The sequence below is a fragment of the Polypterus senegalus genome, chromosome 13, assembly GCF_016835505.1.
Source record: "Polypterus senegalus isolate Bchr_013 chromosome 13, ASM1683550v1, whole genome shotgun sequence".
Lineage (NCBI taxonomy): Eukaryota > Metazoa > Chordata > Cladistia > Polypteriformes > Polypteridae > Polypterus > Polypterus senegalus.
In genome coordinates this window covers 3083595-3098350 of record NC_053166.1, presented here as the reverse complement: position 1 = coordinate 3098350, position 14756 = coordinate 3083595, and the positions used below count along the sequence as shown (strand labels likewise).

Genomic DNA, 14756 nt, shown 5'->3' with positions numbered 1-14756 from the left:
ATCTGGACGAGGCAGGGCCTGCTTTACTGCAGTTTGTCTACAGAAAATCAGCAGCCTGTCCAGAGTGTCGCGAGTAGACCTTCTACCGTAAACCGGATTAGAGGCTCGTGGGATACCAGTGACCTTCTACCGGAAATCAGCTGTCGCGCCAAACTTCAGTTGTAAGAAGTGCCGCCAGAACGCCTGACAGTCGAGTGTTTAGCCGGGTGAGTGTGCGATTAGTTTATGGTTATTATCTCACTCTGTATGTATATTTATACTTTATATAAATGAAAATCGAGCTGTGAGCATTATGAGTGGTCGGGGACCCGAAGGTGAACCACACGGGACACTGATATCTTCGTAACGTGACTTGTTTTCCTAAGAAGGACAGTCGGGGACAAGTTGAGAATTGTTTACGAATAAACGAATTGAAATTGTCCGGGGGGGCCTTATAAAGAATACGGGGTGTAGATCGTAGCCGTAAGTCTCCAACGTCGTAGTCTGCATGAAGCCGGGAAGGTTGCGCACGGAGATCGTGGGGGATGCGTGAGCTTGGCGCAGGTAAGCCCGGTGCAGCGCCGGTATGGGTGGGTGAAATGACGAAGGCTTCTCTTCTTCTTTATGTGCTCCGTTTTTGTTTTTTTGAGTGGGGTAACGAGAGCTGTGCACGAATGAGCCCGAGACGCTAAGGCTCAAGGCGCTATAGGGCCGCAGAAAAGCGAACGGTTTTAAGTGGGTCAGCACCGGTATTGTGGCTTCACGTCGGTGGACATTTTATAGAACATTAACATCTTGGCGAAGACACCCAACATAAAAAAAAAAAGAAAGAAAATCTACTGTGCGGGTCCGTACGGTGCCGCGATCAGCCGTCCTGGTCTTCTCCGTCGTAGCAAATGTTTGATTTCGGATGTCTGGAGCTCTGTAACCGAAGTCACCACTTGATGAGGACCACCCGAATGAGCAAAAGGACTTTATTTAACTTGTGACATTAATGGCATGAACAAAGGTGTGTGGAAAAGTAAAATCTCCTTCCGCGTATTGCAGGACCTTAATTGTAGAGACTGCGACTAGAAGTCCCGTATCACTGCGCCATCTGCTCTGATGTCCCATCCCACGACGAGGGGGTCGACTTGGTCAGTTAAAGCGACGGCAGTGACTCAGCATGTTGGCCATTCATTTATTCATCTGCCAAGCTGAAGTGACCTACTGAACGCCGTGCATAGAGTTGAGCTTTAGGGCTTTTCTTGTCAGAGATTCGCTAATGTGGCAGCTGATCAAAGCGATACCAGCAGGCTGTGAGCAGCGCCACTTAGATGGCAGGTCTGTGGCTGAATTGGGGGTCCTGTGGCTAAGTTTCTACTGTAGTTCATTGATCTTTGGGATTTTCAGAAATGATTATTAGTATTCTATTCTAATCTCCTCATCAAGTCCTTCCGTGAGAACCCTAAATCCAAAGAGGACTGTTTCATTTATGTTAGGTAGAATGCCCAGAGGGGACTGGGCCGGTGGTCTCATGGCCTGGACCCCCTACAGATTTGATTTTTTTCTCCGGCCGTCTGGAGTTTTTTTTGTTTTTTCTGTCCCCCCTGGCCATCGGACTTTACTCTTATTCGATGTTAATGAATGTTGACTTGTTTTATTTTCTTACTGTGTCTTTTATTTTTCTATTCTTTAATATGTAAAGCACTTTGAGCTGCTGTTTGTATGAAAATGTGCTCTAGAAATAAATGTTGTTGTTGTTCTACAGTTGCGTGAAATTGAGGAGGAATTATTTTTATGTCCCAAAGGGAGTTTAAAGAAGTATGCCACCCAAAAATGAAACTTGGTCTCATATGTTACCCACCCCAGCTCTGTTGTAGTGATTCCAACAGACGGTGCCTACAACTAACACTATAATAACCTCATGAAGGGTATTGTGTAGAGAAACTTAGGGGGACTTGCCCCCATCCTGCTTCGCTCGCCAGCCCCCCTGACCAGCCTGTTTGCCGTTCTGTTGCTGCCGTATGGGGATGCGGATGTGCAATTTAAACAGATTTTCATTTTCATGTGTTACATTTGCATCCACGCAGCTTTTTGAGTGTTTGCCTCTGAGATTTGTTAATTGTCTTTGCCAAAGCTATTTGAACGAGAAACGGTTAACGTCTGAATACGAATGGCATGTCAAGATCTCCTTTGTTGTGTAATGTTATCCGCATTACTTTTCTTGGTTACGGCCTTCCTTCTTTCTACAGTAATCAGTGCGGATGAAGACCAGACGGTGTTAACGGTTGTCGATATGTAAGTTGATGTCTTCATCTTCCTCGCCATCACCACCGACTGTTTCAGCAGAGTCTACTGATCGACATTTTTGGCGTAAATTCGTTAGACTTCATCGTTTCTCGCTACTCATTTCTTCTGTAGATAATCCTTCGGGATGAAATTCTTCAATAAGATACGGACATCATGCGTCGTCTTTAATTAGGAACTCAAACTTTACAGCGTGTAAGAGCTGAGAGCGCAGGAAGTGTGCCTGTCAAAAGCATTCACACGACTGAGCGGTGAGCGGGAATACGGACGTCTTCAAATATCTTGCCAATATTCTCGTCCCACGGGACTTGAAAAACTTTTCCAAAAAGTCACGTCTCGTCTCCCAAGAAGTCTTTTGCGTCGGATGATTTTTTCGATGTAATACAGAGAACGGTGATAGGAGGTTTTTTAAACTGATCCCATCGGTGCCCACTGCCTGTCACACGGGGTGCTGGCCTGACTGCCAGGGTCTCAGACGCCAGTCCTGGGAGGCCAGCGTGTCGTCTTTATGGCTCTTAATGTGAGTTTGTTCTTTGATTTTTCCCGTCATTTGTCCCTGCTCTTGGCTGCCAGTTCCTCGGTGGCTTTTAACGGACGTCGTCATTTAGTGAACTGCCCTTTTTTTTTTATCTCGGATTACGAAATGTTTGAAAGGGCAAAACTAAAACCTGAGTGTTTCCACAGAGCTTTCTTCCTTCATTTTATCGGAGTGCTTAAAGGGAGCCGTGAGTTTGGCTGCTGTGACCTCATCGCTGCTCCTTACGTTCAGTTGTGTCGTCCTCAGCATCTCGATACAACTAACTCTACAAAGAACACGGGCAAAGAAAGCGAAGCATTTCAAGGTATGGCAGGCGGGCAGGCAGGCAGATGGCACAAATGTCACCGAGCGTCTCGAATGACTAAAGCGTGAGATCAGGTCAAAGTGCGAGCGTCGCCTTGGGGTCCCCCAGGACTGAACCTCCACTCCGCTGATAGACGTTGGTGAGACACACGCGCCTGCTTCTGGTGCCAGATGATCCCCCCCAAAGTGCCGTGGCCGGCGGGGTGGACTCCTCGATTTCATTGTCTTTGTTTGCTCCACAGGATGGCGGCTCCAGCACTTTTGGTCTTGTATGGCAGTCAGACTGGCACAGCACAAGACACAGCCGAAAGGATCGGGCGGCAGGCCCAGAGGAGGTGCTTTCGTGTTCGGGTGGAGGCCCTGGACAGTTACGATGTGGTTAGTTTACATGAGGCTGGCGGTGGGTGACTGCAGCGAGGGTCTCGTACTTGAGGGTGATGGAAGAGGGGTGAACCGTGGCCGGCCTCCCTGCAGTCCCACGTGCCATCCGCCCTTTCTCTCTGCTCCTGTTTGCAGGCCGGATTGATCTCGGAGCCGCTGGTTGTGTTTGTTTGCTCCACGACAGGACAGGGTGAGCCGCCGGACAACATGAAGGTAACGCGAGTGTCCCCTCCAGTTTTTTGTCATCGTAGTGTCCCGTTTCTACACACCGGGCTTTCCTGGAAGTTTGAATGAAGCACTGACCGGGTCATTCCTTTTCTTTATTTTTGTCAGAATTTCTGGCGTTTCCTGTTCCGGAAGTCTCTGCCATCCACTGCCCTTTGCCGCCTGGACTGTGCCGTGCTGGGATTGGGCGATTCGTCTTACGCTCGGTAAGAATCTGCACGTGGGCTGCTGGCATCTGTGGTGGTGCTGTGAGAAGCAGCCTGATGTCTGACTTTCCTCTACAGGTTTAACTTTGTTGCTAAGAAACTGCACAAGAGGCTGATGCAGCTGGGGGCAAACGCCATCGTGCCAGTGGGCCTGGGGGACGACCAGCACGACCTGGGGTGAGAGCCGTCTGTCTGTCTGTCTGTCTGTCAAGTGAGATCTGCTCAGTGGCACGGTTAAACCAGTGCTGGCACCCTCTGCTGGCTGTTTGGTCTTCACGTTCCCCTGTTCATTCAGTTGTTTCTTCTCTCATTGGTCACAGTTAAATATCCATCCATCCATTATCCAACCCGCTATATCCTAACTACAGGGTCATGGGCATCTGCTGGAGCCAATCCCAGCCAACACAGGGGTCAGGGCAGGGTGCCAGCCCAGCACAGGGCACACACACACACACGGGAGAATCTCAACCTGCATGTCTTTGGACTGTGGGAGGAAACACGGGGAGAACCTGGGTCTCCTAACTGAAAGGCAGCAGCGCTACCCACTGCGCCACCGTGCCACCCCAGTTAAATATGAAATTTAAAATCCCACACCACTGCAGTTAAGCCAAAGGAGACTAAAGGCTGAGAATTTACTTAACGTTACGCTAATGTGACGTGTGTGCTTGAGGATGACGACGCTGCTGCTGCTGCTACGCAGGCGGTGCACTGACTAGACTTGTGTGTCAATGGAGGACTCCACCAGGTGGCAGTGTGAGAAGTCATCACGGTGAGAAAACAACGTCCGCTTTCACTGTGTTACGAGTTTAGGGAAGACAGATGTTAAAAATAAAAATTGTTTGCATTCTGATGCTGCTGCGAAGGTGCAGAATTAAAAATAAAATAGAAAGAGGGCGACGGTGACACCGAAGATGGTATGTGAGGCCTGTAAACGTCAGTGCGATGGCGAATATGCGACGCTTGTATTGCCTTGACGAGAAATGGATGACGAAAAGCACCACAGACACTTTAGTGCGGCAGCATTTAAGTTTGATGATTTGCTTCACCACCGAAGCTCCCAGATGTATCCTGCTGTCGCGTGCGGATTGTAAACGACGATGCTGATGTCGCGTACCAGCACTCGGGACACACATGCCACCCGTACTTTTTGTTGGTGCTGCAACTCGTGCGAGCCTGGCATTTAATTTCAAGACAACGTGCTCAAAGGACATGTCAAGAGAAGGCGTGGCAGCCATGATGTGTGCGCATAGGAGCGTCAAACCGGCCCTTAGAGGGGACCTGACTGAAGTGTTTAAGATGATGAAGGGAGACGGGGACTTGAAAAGGAGATGATGAAGGACACGGAGAGCCGCAGACACGTGGAGTAAGTGAGCGAGCGAGCGGTGCGGTGGTTACACTGGAGGAGCGGTGTGGCCAGGACTGGTCATTGCTGTCATTTTAAAGGACGCCTGTTAGAATGTGTGTTGGCACCACAAACGTATTCCTGTCCTCCGTCTGTGCCTCGTGTTCGTCACTTCTCTCTTTTAGTTCCCTTTTTAGAAGGCCAGCCAGCGCTGAACGCTTCTGTGACTTCCCAGAGAACTGGCCGTCCGGTCGTAACCACTGCACCACACTCAGTACGAGGGGGTGGGGCCCAAAAATTAACGAGAATTATTTGTTGTTTTTAATCGTTTATTTCTCTGAACATTTGCAAAATGGAATCCCCCCTCAAAATACACAATACACTTGTCCTTCTGTTTTTTTTCCATTGTTCCAAACTCGTGTAAAGCGATGGCCTTCAGTGTCTCGCCTTCCTTTAAGGTCCCTCGTCATTCACGGGGTGCGAAGTCCAGGGAGTGGGAAACCGTTGTCATCCCGTTACTCATGAGAAACTGCCGCCCCTCGATGCTGCAGAAGCCACTCGCCGGATCGCCGCAGTTCGGCTCGTTTTCTCTGCACAGCGTCACGTCACGCAGGCGCTTGAGCTCTTGAAGGTCGAACCCCATGCCCGGCGCAGAGCTGCTTCTTTGAAAGCCTCTCGAAGCATCGTGATGGCGTCTGCTGCAGCTTTCTACAAAACGAGACAGAGCTTCATGCAAACGCGTCGGTCTTTCAGGTCTGCCATCACAAAATCGACGTTAACAGAGGCTCAAGTAAAAAACGACACGGACCGCACAGACCTTTCTCCAAGGACGCCACTTGGCCCAATGGTGCAGAGGGCAGTCCAGTACGGGCACCTAGTGGCAAGCGTCAGAACTAGCGCCCCCAATTACAAGCCTCGGTTACCTTTATCATGAACGTAGAAGGCTCACGGGCACACCAAACGTACGCCTCAAGTGGGCACATGCGGCTCCTAAGCTGGCGAACCCCTTTGTTGTTTATTGTAAGCAGTGAGTTCTTCTTCTTCTTCTTCTTCATCTTCGAGTCCCTCTTGAAGTGAAGGATGAAATGTAACGAGCTGAACGTCTTCTCTTGACATTTCCGCGACAGGTGCCCCTCTCTTCTCTTCTCTTCCACGCCGTGTTCAGCCGCCATTCCTCCTCGGAGTCTCAGTTTATCGCTCCACGTTATTTCATGTAAACTCCCTCCCTCTCTCGAGTCCGCTGGCAGGAGATTCCGGTTTCTCAGGCCCTGTGAGAGAGGGAAGTGCTGTAAAGATTAGGAAAGCTGGGACTGGCCAGACTAGCGGCCGAGGGACTTGGAGGGACGTTTGGCCGACTCCACAGCTATGTTGTAATGCAATTTAGCAAACCTCATTTTGAAATCCGTGGTGTCAGGTGGGCTTTCACCGTTCAGAGTCAGTGGTCCTTGTGTCTGCTCCCCTTGTAATTAATCGTCATCATTGGGATGCAATGAGCAAATGAATAGGAAAGCGCTAAGCGAGTGTTAAGAACTTCTGTCCATAGCTTGAATTCCACGTGAGAGTAAATCTCGACTGCAGTCTTCGTGCAGCACAAGAGAAGTCCAAAGGCCCGGCTCGGGTAGAACCTGGGGGTCAAACTCTTGGCCTGGAGGTCCTCGTTCAGTTGGCTCCTGCGGCTAATGGAGTGACGTCCTTTTGACACATTCAGGTCCCTTCATTGTGGTGCAGCCAAACAACAAGGAGGTACAAAGTGAGCCAGCAGATGGCCAGATGACTTGATCTCGTGTCCCTCATACTCTCTGTTTCAAAACAAGTGAAGGTCAGAGAAGTAAGCGGTATGTTGTGCGCCATATCACACAATAAGGAGTCTGACCCCCCGTGAGCTTAGCAGGCTGTCCGTTGGCTCACATTACATCTTCTACTCGATTGGCTGCAATCATAGAAAATTAAAAAGAAAGCATCTTAAAACACGAGCCAGATGAAGTGACGGCACAGGGAGTCTGTTTCAATAGCAGTAGTAACTGGTCACTTACTTAAAGTGTGGCCCTTTAGGGTCACAATAAGAGAACAAGATGACAGACTGAGTGGGGAACGAGAAGGACCAAAAAGCAGTGGCCACAGGGGGGCGCCAGAAGTCCACGACTCTCTAATTCTGACGTCCTGCTCTCTCTCTCTCTCTCTGCATATCCCATTGTGTTGTCAGGCCCGACGCTGTCATTGACCCCTGGCTCGCCGAGTTCTGGCTGAGGGTCCGTGAGATGTACCCCTTACCTGCTGGCTGGAGCGCTCAAAGCGATGACTTTTTGTAAGTACTCCATTGTCACTTTGCACATTATTTATTTGCGTTTGCTTTGACACGTTGCCTGGGACAAGCACAGCTAAATGGCATCTTAACAAAGCAAGGTGCCCCCTGGGTGGGATGTGCAGTTTTCTGCATGGCTGTAAGCTAATTCTGGTGCCACACTTGGCATTGTGTCTCCAGTGTGCAGCGGAAACACAACACACTACCCCCAATTCATCTACACATTACAGTTGGCTAGAGCTGCCCACCCAGATCTCTCAGTGGTCCATCAGACCCTCCTTCCACTCTCTCAGACTTGAGCATCACTGGGATGGTCCTCAGCTGGTTTGAATCCCACCTTAGACCCTACCGTGTATCCTGATGAGTGCTGGGCTCCTCTCCTCCCAATACACCCCCTCACTGGGCCCTGTCATCCAGTCCCGCTGGCTTCTCATGTCAACACCGTGCCAGTGATTGGTGGCCATACCTGTCATCCATCCAGAGGACCACACTCTACCAGCTGGAATCTCTGCTTGTCTCACTGATATTGTAACCTGGATGAAGGAGGGCCATCTCCAGCTCATCCTGGTAAAGAGGGACCACCATGTTATCCCAGTTGGACCGGCTACTTCCCACGCCATCTCTGTTTGGCTTGGCTTGTTATCGCCAATACCCGCCAAGTCGGTACGCAACCCTGGGGTGGTGGTCACTCGCTGACCGTGTGATTCTGTATGAGGTCAGACCGTACCTGACAAGGTCCAAACCGCTGCACTCCTGGCCGAGGCTTTGGCCTTGGTAGATGTGAACGTAAGCCATTGGCGTAGCGCCATCTTTTGGTGATCTCTGGCAGTACAGACTGACGTCACTACGTTTTTATTCTCCACGCGCTGCTCAATTCAGTCTGCCTGGTCACTAATGGCATTGCCCACTCTACTGGTGTAACTGTGAAAGCTCCTCTCTTGTTGATTTTTCTCCTACTTGTGTAGCTGTGCCCTCTCCTGGCAGTGCCCGCATTGTATGGCGAGTTCCATGTTGCTCAGTCTTGGCAGCCCCATTTAAGTCGAGCTTTCACGTTTTGGTGTTTTCCTGTAAACGGCAAAAATGACTCTACTGCTGTGGGCCCCTGAGGAAGACCCTTAACCGGCAATTACTTCATCCTGGGTATGACGCTAATTGGCACCCACCCTCCAAGCAGGTCCTCCGACTTACAGGGAAAACTTGGGTGTTGGTGGCAGGACTGGCACCCCAGCCACCTTTTATTTTTTTTTTTTTAACCTCCCACCGCTGAGTTGTCACTCGGATCCCAATCCAGGAGGTTCGGCATGTGGTGGGCGCAGCAACGTGTGTTGCCAACCTCTCCCTCTCTCTTTCACTATGTAGCCCCCATACTGGTGTTTCTCCATTCGCTCCTCTCACCCTGCAGCATATCTGGCCTCTGCTGCTGTAACCCTAATCTTTGAAGATTTGGGGACGTTTTGTGGCCTCGGCGTCAGGGATAACAGTTGAGACTGCTGCTGGCCTGAGGCTACACGCTGGCACGGGTGCCCTCTGTTTTAACTAACTGTGTGATTCTTCACGTATCGTTTCTTAGGCTGCCATCACGCTACGTGTTTGACTTCCTGGAGGCCGACCTCAATGGACCAGAAAAGGCAGCAGAGCGTCAGACACCTCAGCCCTCTCGCCAGCACCCTTTTCCTGCCCGGATGGTGACCAATCAGAGGGTGACCCATCCATCTCATTTCCAGGATGTGCGGCTGATTGAATTTGACATCGCTGGCTCTCCGATCGAGTGCGTACCCATCTCTGGGCAGGGCCAGGACCTGGGAATGACCACTCTGGGCTCTTCCTGCCGGACAACAACGCCTGCTCACCATTTTGAGTTTGGGTTTCAGGTTTGCAGCAGGAGATGTCGTCATGATCGCGCCACGCAACAGCACGGAGGACGTGGAACTGTTCTGCAGGCTACTACGACTCGACCCCGACCAGCACTTCACCCTTCGGTCCCGGGACTCGGGTATGTAAGGGGCGGTGGGTGCCAACGGGGTCCGAGTCAATGTAAAGCACATAATCCACTTTCCTGCTCCATTAAAGCCCCGCTGCCCACCCGCCTGCCAAAGCCCTGCACGGTGCGTCACCTGGTGGAGCGCTACCTGGACATCTCCTGCGTGCCTCGCCGCTCCTTCTTTGAGCAGCTGGCAGGGTTTGCCGCCAGTGACCTGGAGAGCGAGAAGCTGCGGGAGTTTTCCTCGGCACAGGGACAAGAGGAGCTTCATGACTATTGTACGAGACCCCGACGCACACTGCTGGAGGTGAGACAATGGGGGGTGGCGGGATGGTGGGCTCCTGTACGGAAAATGGACGGGCAGTCAAATTGAGAGACCCTGGGTGGCCATTCCAGCCTCTTCCTTAAGTCGTCCTGCAGCTGACGGAGCAGACCCCCCGGCTGAGCCCTGATGTGCTGAGGTTGTTTTTTCATTTTTTTTTCCTTCACAAGCAGCCAAACAACAGTGGGGTACAAAGTGAGCCCCCTGACGACCAGCTCAGTTGGGGGGTCTCAAACACCCCTCAAGGGCTCCTGTTTTACTGCCCAATTAGAACCCCATTCTCTCCCTCGCCACTTCACCACCTAACAGCTCATGTGTGCCAAGTGTACTGGTGCAGAAATGGCAGCCGTCACATCATCCAGGTGGGCGCTGCCCATTGGTGCTGGTTGAAGTGGCTCCACACTCACGGCGTAAAGTGCTTTGAGGAGTGAGAATGTAAAGAATTCTTAGTAAATAAGAAAAGCGAAGTCCCAGTGAGGCACCATAAGGTCCTACTGCCGTCGGCATACTGGAGCCCCAGTCGTCTACTCAGAAACGCGTCGGCTAAAAGTCCTCCATGCTGGACGTGCAGCTTTGTTCATAATGGCCGTCAGTTTAGACCTCCACAGCTACCTGCTGCAGGCCCAGAATGCTCCCCATAGCTGCACAGCACACCACACCGGCCGTCACAGAGCTGTAGAACATGACGAGGATGTCACCAAGTGCCACTCGGCAGGACACTGGAAAGGGAAACCGAACCGAGGAGTGCCACTAGCAGTTTAGTATTACTGTAATGCTTGTATTTTTATACCAACGACTAACAAACGTGTGGGGTATGCTGGCCGAGGGTGAAGTGGGTGCCCCCTTGGCAGATCAGTAGTGCCAAGCAAGTGTCCTCCATGATGGCCAGAGGTTGATCCTTTAAAGGACTTCCACACTGGAGATGTTGTACGTAACGTGCTTTACTGCCCAGAAGTGCGGAGTTTGTACCCCCAAAACACACACACCCCCCCCCCAATCCTAAAACTGGCTCGTGATTGGTAAGGTTTACGCTGATTGTTCCCCTCCATTTGCATATTGTGCTCCATTGTGTTGGTAAATCGGAGCACTGCCATGGTGAAGGCGCTATAAAAATAAAACGCATTATTAAGATTCGCTTCTGCTGAATTACTTTGCACCTTCTTGCTGTTCTTAAGGGTAACAGAAAGCACTTCAGGGGTCTGAAGCTTAGAAAGCGAGTCAAGTGAAATTATGGCAAAGATGTCCGTCTGTCCGTCTTACAAATGAATAAAATGGCCGAAGTGAAGGCCTGCAGCCCTCTGGGTCCCGAGTTCGAGTCCCCAGCACTGGAGGTGGTGGCTGTCCAGTCCTGTTAACGCTGCCCCCTGGTGGTACTCGTGTAGTGATGCGCCTTCTGGGGTCCGCTGAATGCAGTTGTGCCACATCCCCCCCTTGGTCTTGCAGGTCCTCCAAGATTTCCCACACACCACTGCAGCTTTGCAGGTTGACTATTTGCTGGATTTGATCCCGGAGATGAGTCCTCGCGCCTTCTCCATCGCCTCCTCCCTCCATGTAAGTTGACTTCCTGAAGACCTCCCTAATGCCAATGTCCCCCCACCCCCGATCCCCTCCTAGTCACTGGTTGTGCTCTTCCCAGGCTCACCCCGGGCGCATTCACATCCTGCTAGCGGTGGTCCGGTACAAGACACGGCTTCAAAAACCTCGACGGGGGCTCTGCTCCACCTGGTTGGCATCCCTAGACCCACAGACTGGTGAGTGGTGCTTTTGGATGGGTGAGTTTCTCGGCTTGTGGGCATCTGTTAACTTCTCATCCCCCTTTGTGCAGGGGAGCAGCGTGTCCCCCTGTGGGTGAAGAAAGGGGGCCTAACATTTCCAAGTGACCCCGAGGTTCCTGTTGTGATGGTAGGACCAGGAACTGGAGTTGCCCCCTTCAGAGCTTCTATTCAGGAGCGAGTGGCCCTTGGCAGAAGAGGTGAGGTTGGCACCGCCGAATGAAATGGAAGGAGGGGCGGGCGGGCGGGCATAGGAGGGGACTAACCCTGCAGCCTGTCCCTTGTGCCCTAGGAAATTACCTGTTTTTTGGCTGCCGCCAGGAGTCGAGGGACTTTTACTTTCAGGCAGAGTGGGCAGAGCTAATGAAGGCCCAGTCGTTGGCGCTGTTTACAGCGTTCTCTCGTGACCAGGTAGGCATGTGGGGAATCGTCCTGGCTGCCCGTTTAGTGCTCCAGTTTACTTATAGAAGTACAACATCCTGTCTTCCAGGAAGAGAAGATCTACGTGCAGCACCGCCTTCGAGAGCAGGGCACCCTGCTCTGGGATTTGCTCGTGAACAAAACTGGGCACCTCTACATTGCTGGGTGAGTCGGACAATTTGGGATCTTATGCTCAAGACTGATGGGCCCCACACTCAGAAAGGTGCTATTGGTGGAAAAACGGCACCAAGTTAGAGAACCGCTGAGAACCTACCCTTGATATGGTGAAATGAAGGAGACCTGCTGGGACAATCGCAAGGTAGCAGCTGTGGGCAGCGGCAGGTCGGGGCCACCGCTGAGTGAGGACCCAAGGGTGCCCTATGGGATTTGTACACTGGACCACAGGTGTGGGTATTGGGATGTCCTTGGAGGGTTGGACCCCCAAATCACTCCCCAAAGAGCCTGAAAATCCAAAATTTGATGGGACGGGTCACTCGTAAGAAGAAGAAAAAAAAAACACGTTGGAAGTGTACTGAATGACGCGCCACCCGTTATTGGGGGTCTGAAAAAATATTGGAACAGTGAGCTCATTACGAGCCTCACTGGAGGGGCAGGGCATTGCGGTTTAAGTGGCAGCTGGCATGGCAGGGCATTGCAGTTTAAGTGGCAGTGGAGTGGCGGCTGTCTCACCCTCAAGTAAGGAGAGCACATCCTATAAATCGGAAGGGTTTGTGGAAGGGGGCTGAGACTTTCTTAAAAAGCTGATAAATCGGCTATCCACAGCCATTAGTGCCTACTGAGTGGCATCATCTCTGTGACGATGAAGATAGACAGAGTGAAAGGCGCTATATAATAGACAGAGTGAAAGGCACTATATAACAGATAGATAGACAGAGTGAAAGGCACTATATAATAGATAGACAGACAAACAGACAGAGTGAAAGGCACTATATAATAGATAGATAGACAGAGTGAAAGGTACTATATAATAGATAGATAGACACAGAGTGAAAGGCACTATATAATAGACAGACAGAGTGAAAGGCACTATATAATAGAGAGAAAGGCACTATATAATAGACAGACAGTGAAAGGCGCTATATAATAGATAGAGTGAGAGGGCACTATATAATAGATAGACAGACAGAGTGAAAGGCGCTATATAATAGATAGACAGATACTTTATAATTCACACACTCCAGCAGCAGCATACTGATAAAGAACAATATTAAATATCAGAGTGATAACAATGCAGTATAACAGACAATAACTTTAATGTATAATGTTAACGTAAGAGCGTAACGCTGATGCCGTGATGCCACCAGGTGCGGCTGGTCTCCAGTTCCTGCCATGTTTTAGAGGTATGAATATGTGAAGCCGTTTTGTCATCGGTCTTTTAGGTGGCAGTGCTGTTGAGTGGAGAAGCCTGTCACTAGATGAACCTGTGGTGGTCACCTGTGCCTCTGCCACCACCAGGAGGACTTCAGCAGGAATGGGCAGGGGCTGATGGGAGGAGACCTCGATTGGCGCCCATTGTACAGTTAGTTGGCATTCAGAGTGGGTGGGAACGGTTATAGCTGAGCTGCAGGAGGTACAAGTGTGTACTTGTCATGAAAAGTAGCTTTTCTGGGTGACGCTGGCATGGCTCTTTGCAGGTGGCATCTCTCTGGATCATGTGATTCGCACTCTGTCACGTTTTCTGTACTACCAGAGTAAGACTTAAGTGCTCAGCCAGCAGGACCCTCTAACTGCCACAGTGCCCTTCCCCCAAGTCCATTTTTGTGTCTGCACTGGGTGTCACCAGTCACGCCTTACCGGTCTGATGTTACCCTGCTGGGACTCCTGGTGGCCCGAGTTTCACAAACCCCTACGTCACAGCAAGGTCAAGGCTCTGTGAGGTGCCAAGTAAAGGGCACATTGCGTGTACCCACATGCCTGCCAGTGTTGCCCTATTGGTTTTGTCATTTATGAAAGATGGTGAGTTGGGCGGCATGGCCAAGCTCTTTCTGTTGGCATTCACAGTAAAGCGTGAACTAAGAAACACCTGAGGTTGCCCTGAATGTGTGACCTCCATTTTATATAGTGCCTTTCGTATGCTGGGGGTGTGATCGACTCAAAGTGGTAATGAGGTGTCGGACCCGCTGACTGGGGTGGCACCGCCTGCCTGTACAGGCCTAGAGTAGCCCAGGGAGTGAGTGGAGAAATGAAGTACCAGCTGACTTCTTGGGGGGGGTCTTAGTTCTGACCCCAGGCCACTGGCTCTCGTTTTCCTGAAGTTTAATGATCTTCTTGTTTTTTTTTTTTTTTAAAGGAATGCCAAGCTGATGCCCGCTGCCGTGACTGATGCACTCAGGGCCATCTTTGAGTCCGCAGGGGGACTTTCTACCTCTGCCAGTGAAGAGCTGCTGGCGAAGCTGGAGAGAGTGGGCCGCTTCCAGTCGGAGACGTGGTCCTGATAATGTGGTGCCCCCCAGTACCCTGTGACTCCTCTGGCTCTGTGAAGCCCACATCTCATAGTGGAGACTGCGCGTGCCACCAGTCGGCCACTTCTGGTCCCTTGTTGTTTTTTCCTGTGTATAAAGGTGCCAGGGGGCTCCCTCCTCGTGCCTTCTGAGAACATTAAAGCGTACCTGAGGATGACGTGGTCCTCCTGCCTGTCACACAGTAGACTCGGGATCACAGTGATAGGGCGGTAG

At 51.0% G+C, this 14756-nt stretch overlaps 1 protein-coding gene across 1 annotated transcript; it reads left to right on the top strand.

Annotated features, from left to right (window-relative positions):
* Positions 1-132: 132 nt before the first annotated feature.
* On the top strand, positions 133-14720 carry ndor1 (NADPH dependent diflavin oxidoreductase 1). The gene is made up of 15 exons (XM_039776160.1): positions 133-206; positions 3352-3487; positions 3626-3703; positions 3824-3921; positions 4000-4098; positions 7467-7568; positions 9136-9333; positions 9437-9558; positions 9636-9853; positions 11312-11419; positions 11505-11619; positions 11694-11840; positions 11933-12051; positions 12131-12225; positions 14372-14720. Exons 2-15 carry the CDS (start codon positions 3353-3355, stop codon positions 14514-14516), a joined length of 1779 nt encoding a protein of 592 aa, XP_039632094.1. The 5' UTR covers positions 133-206; position 3352; the 3' UTR covers positions 14517-14720.
* Positions 14721-14756: the final 36 nt, after the last annotated feature.

Excerpts from the sequence above, each read along its gene's own strand:
- ndor1 (XM_039776160.1), top strand. The coding sequence starts at position 3,353 with ATGGCGGCTCCAGCACTTTTGGTCTTGTATGGCAGTCAGACTGGCACA. Across the intron at positions 3,704-3,823 it reads AGCCGCCGGACAACATGAAG|AATTTCTGGCGTTTCCTGTT; the intron begins GTAACGCGAGTG and ends TATTTTTGTCAG. Across the intron at positions 12,052-12,130 it reads CAGCGTTCTCTCGTGACCAG|GAAGAGAAGATCTACGTGCA; the intron begins GTAGGCATGTGG and ends CCTGTCTTCCAG.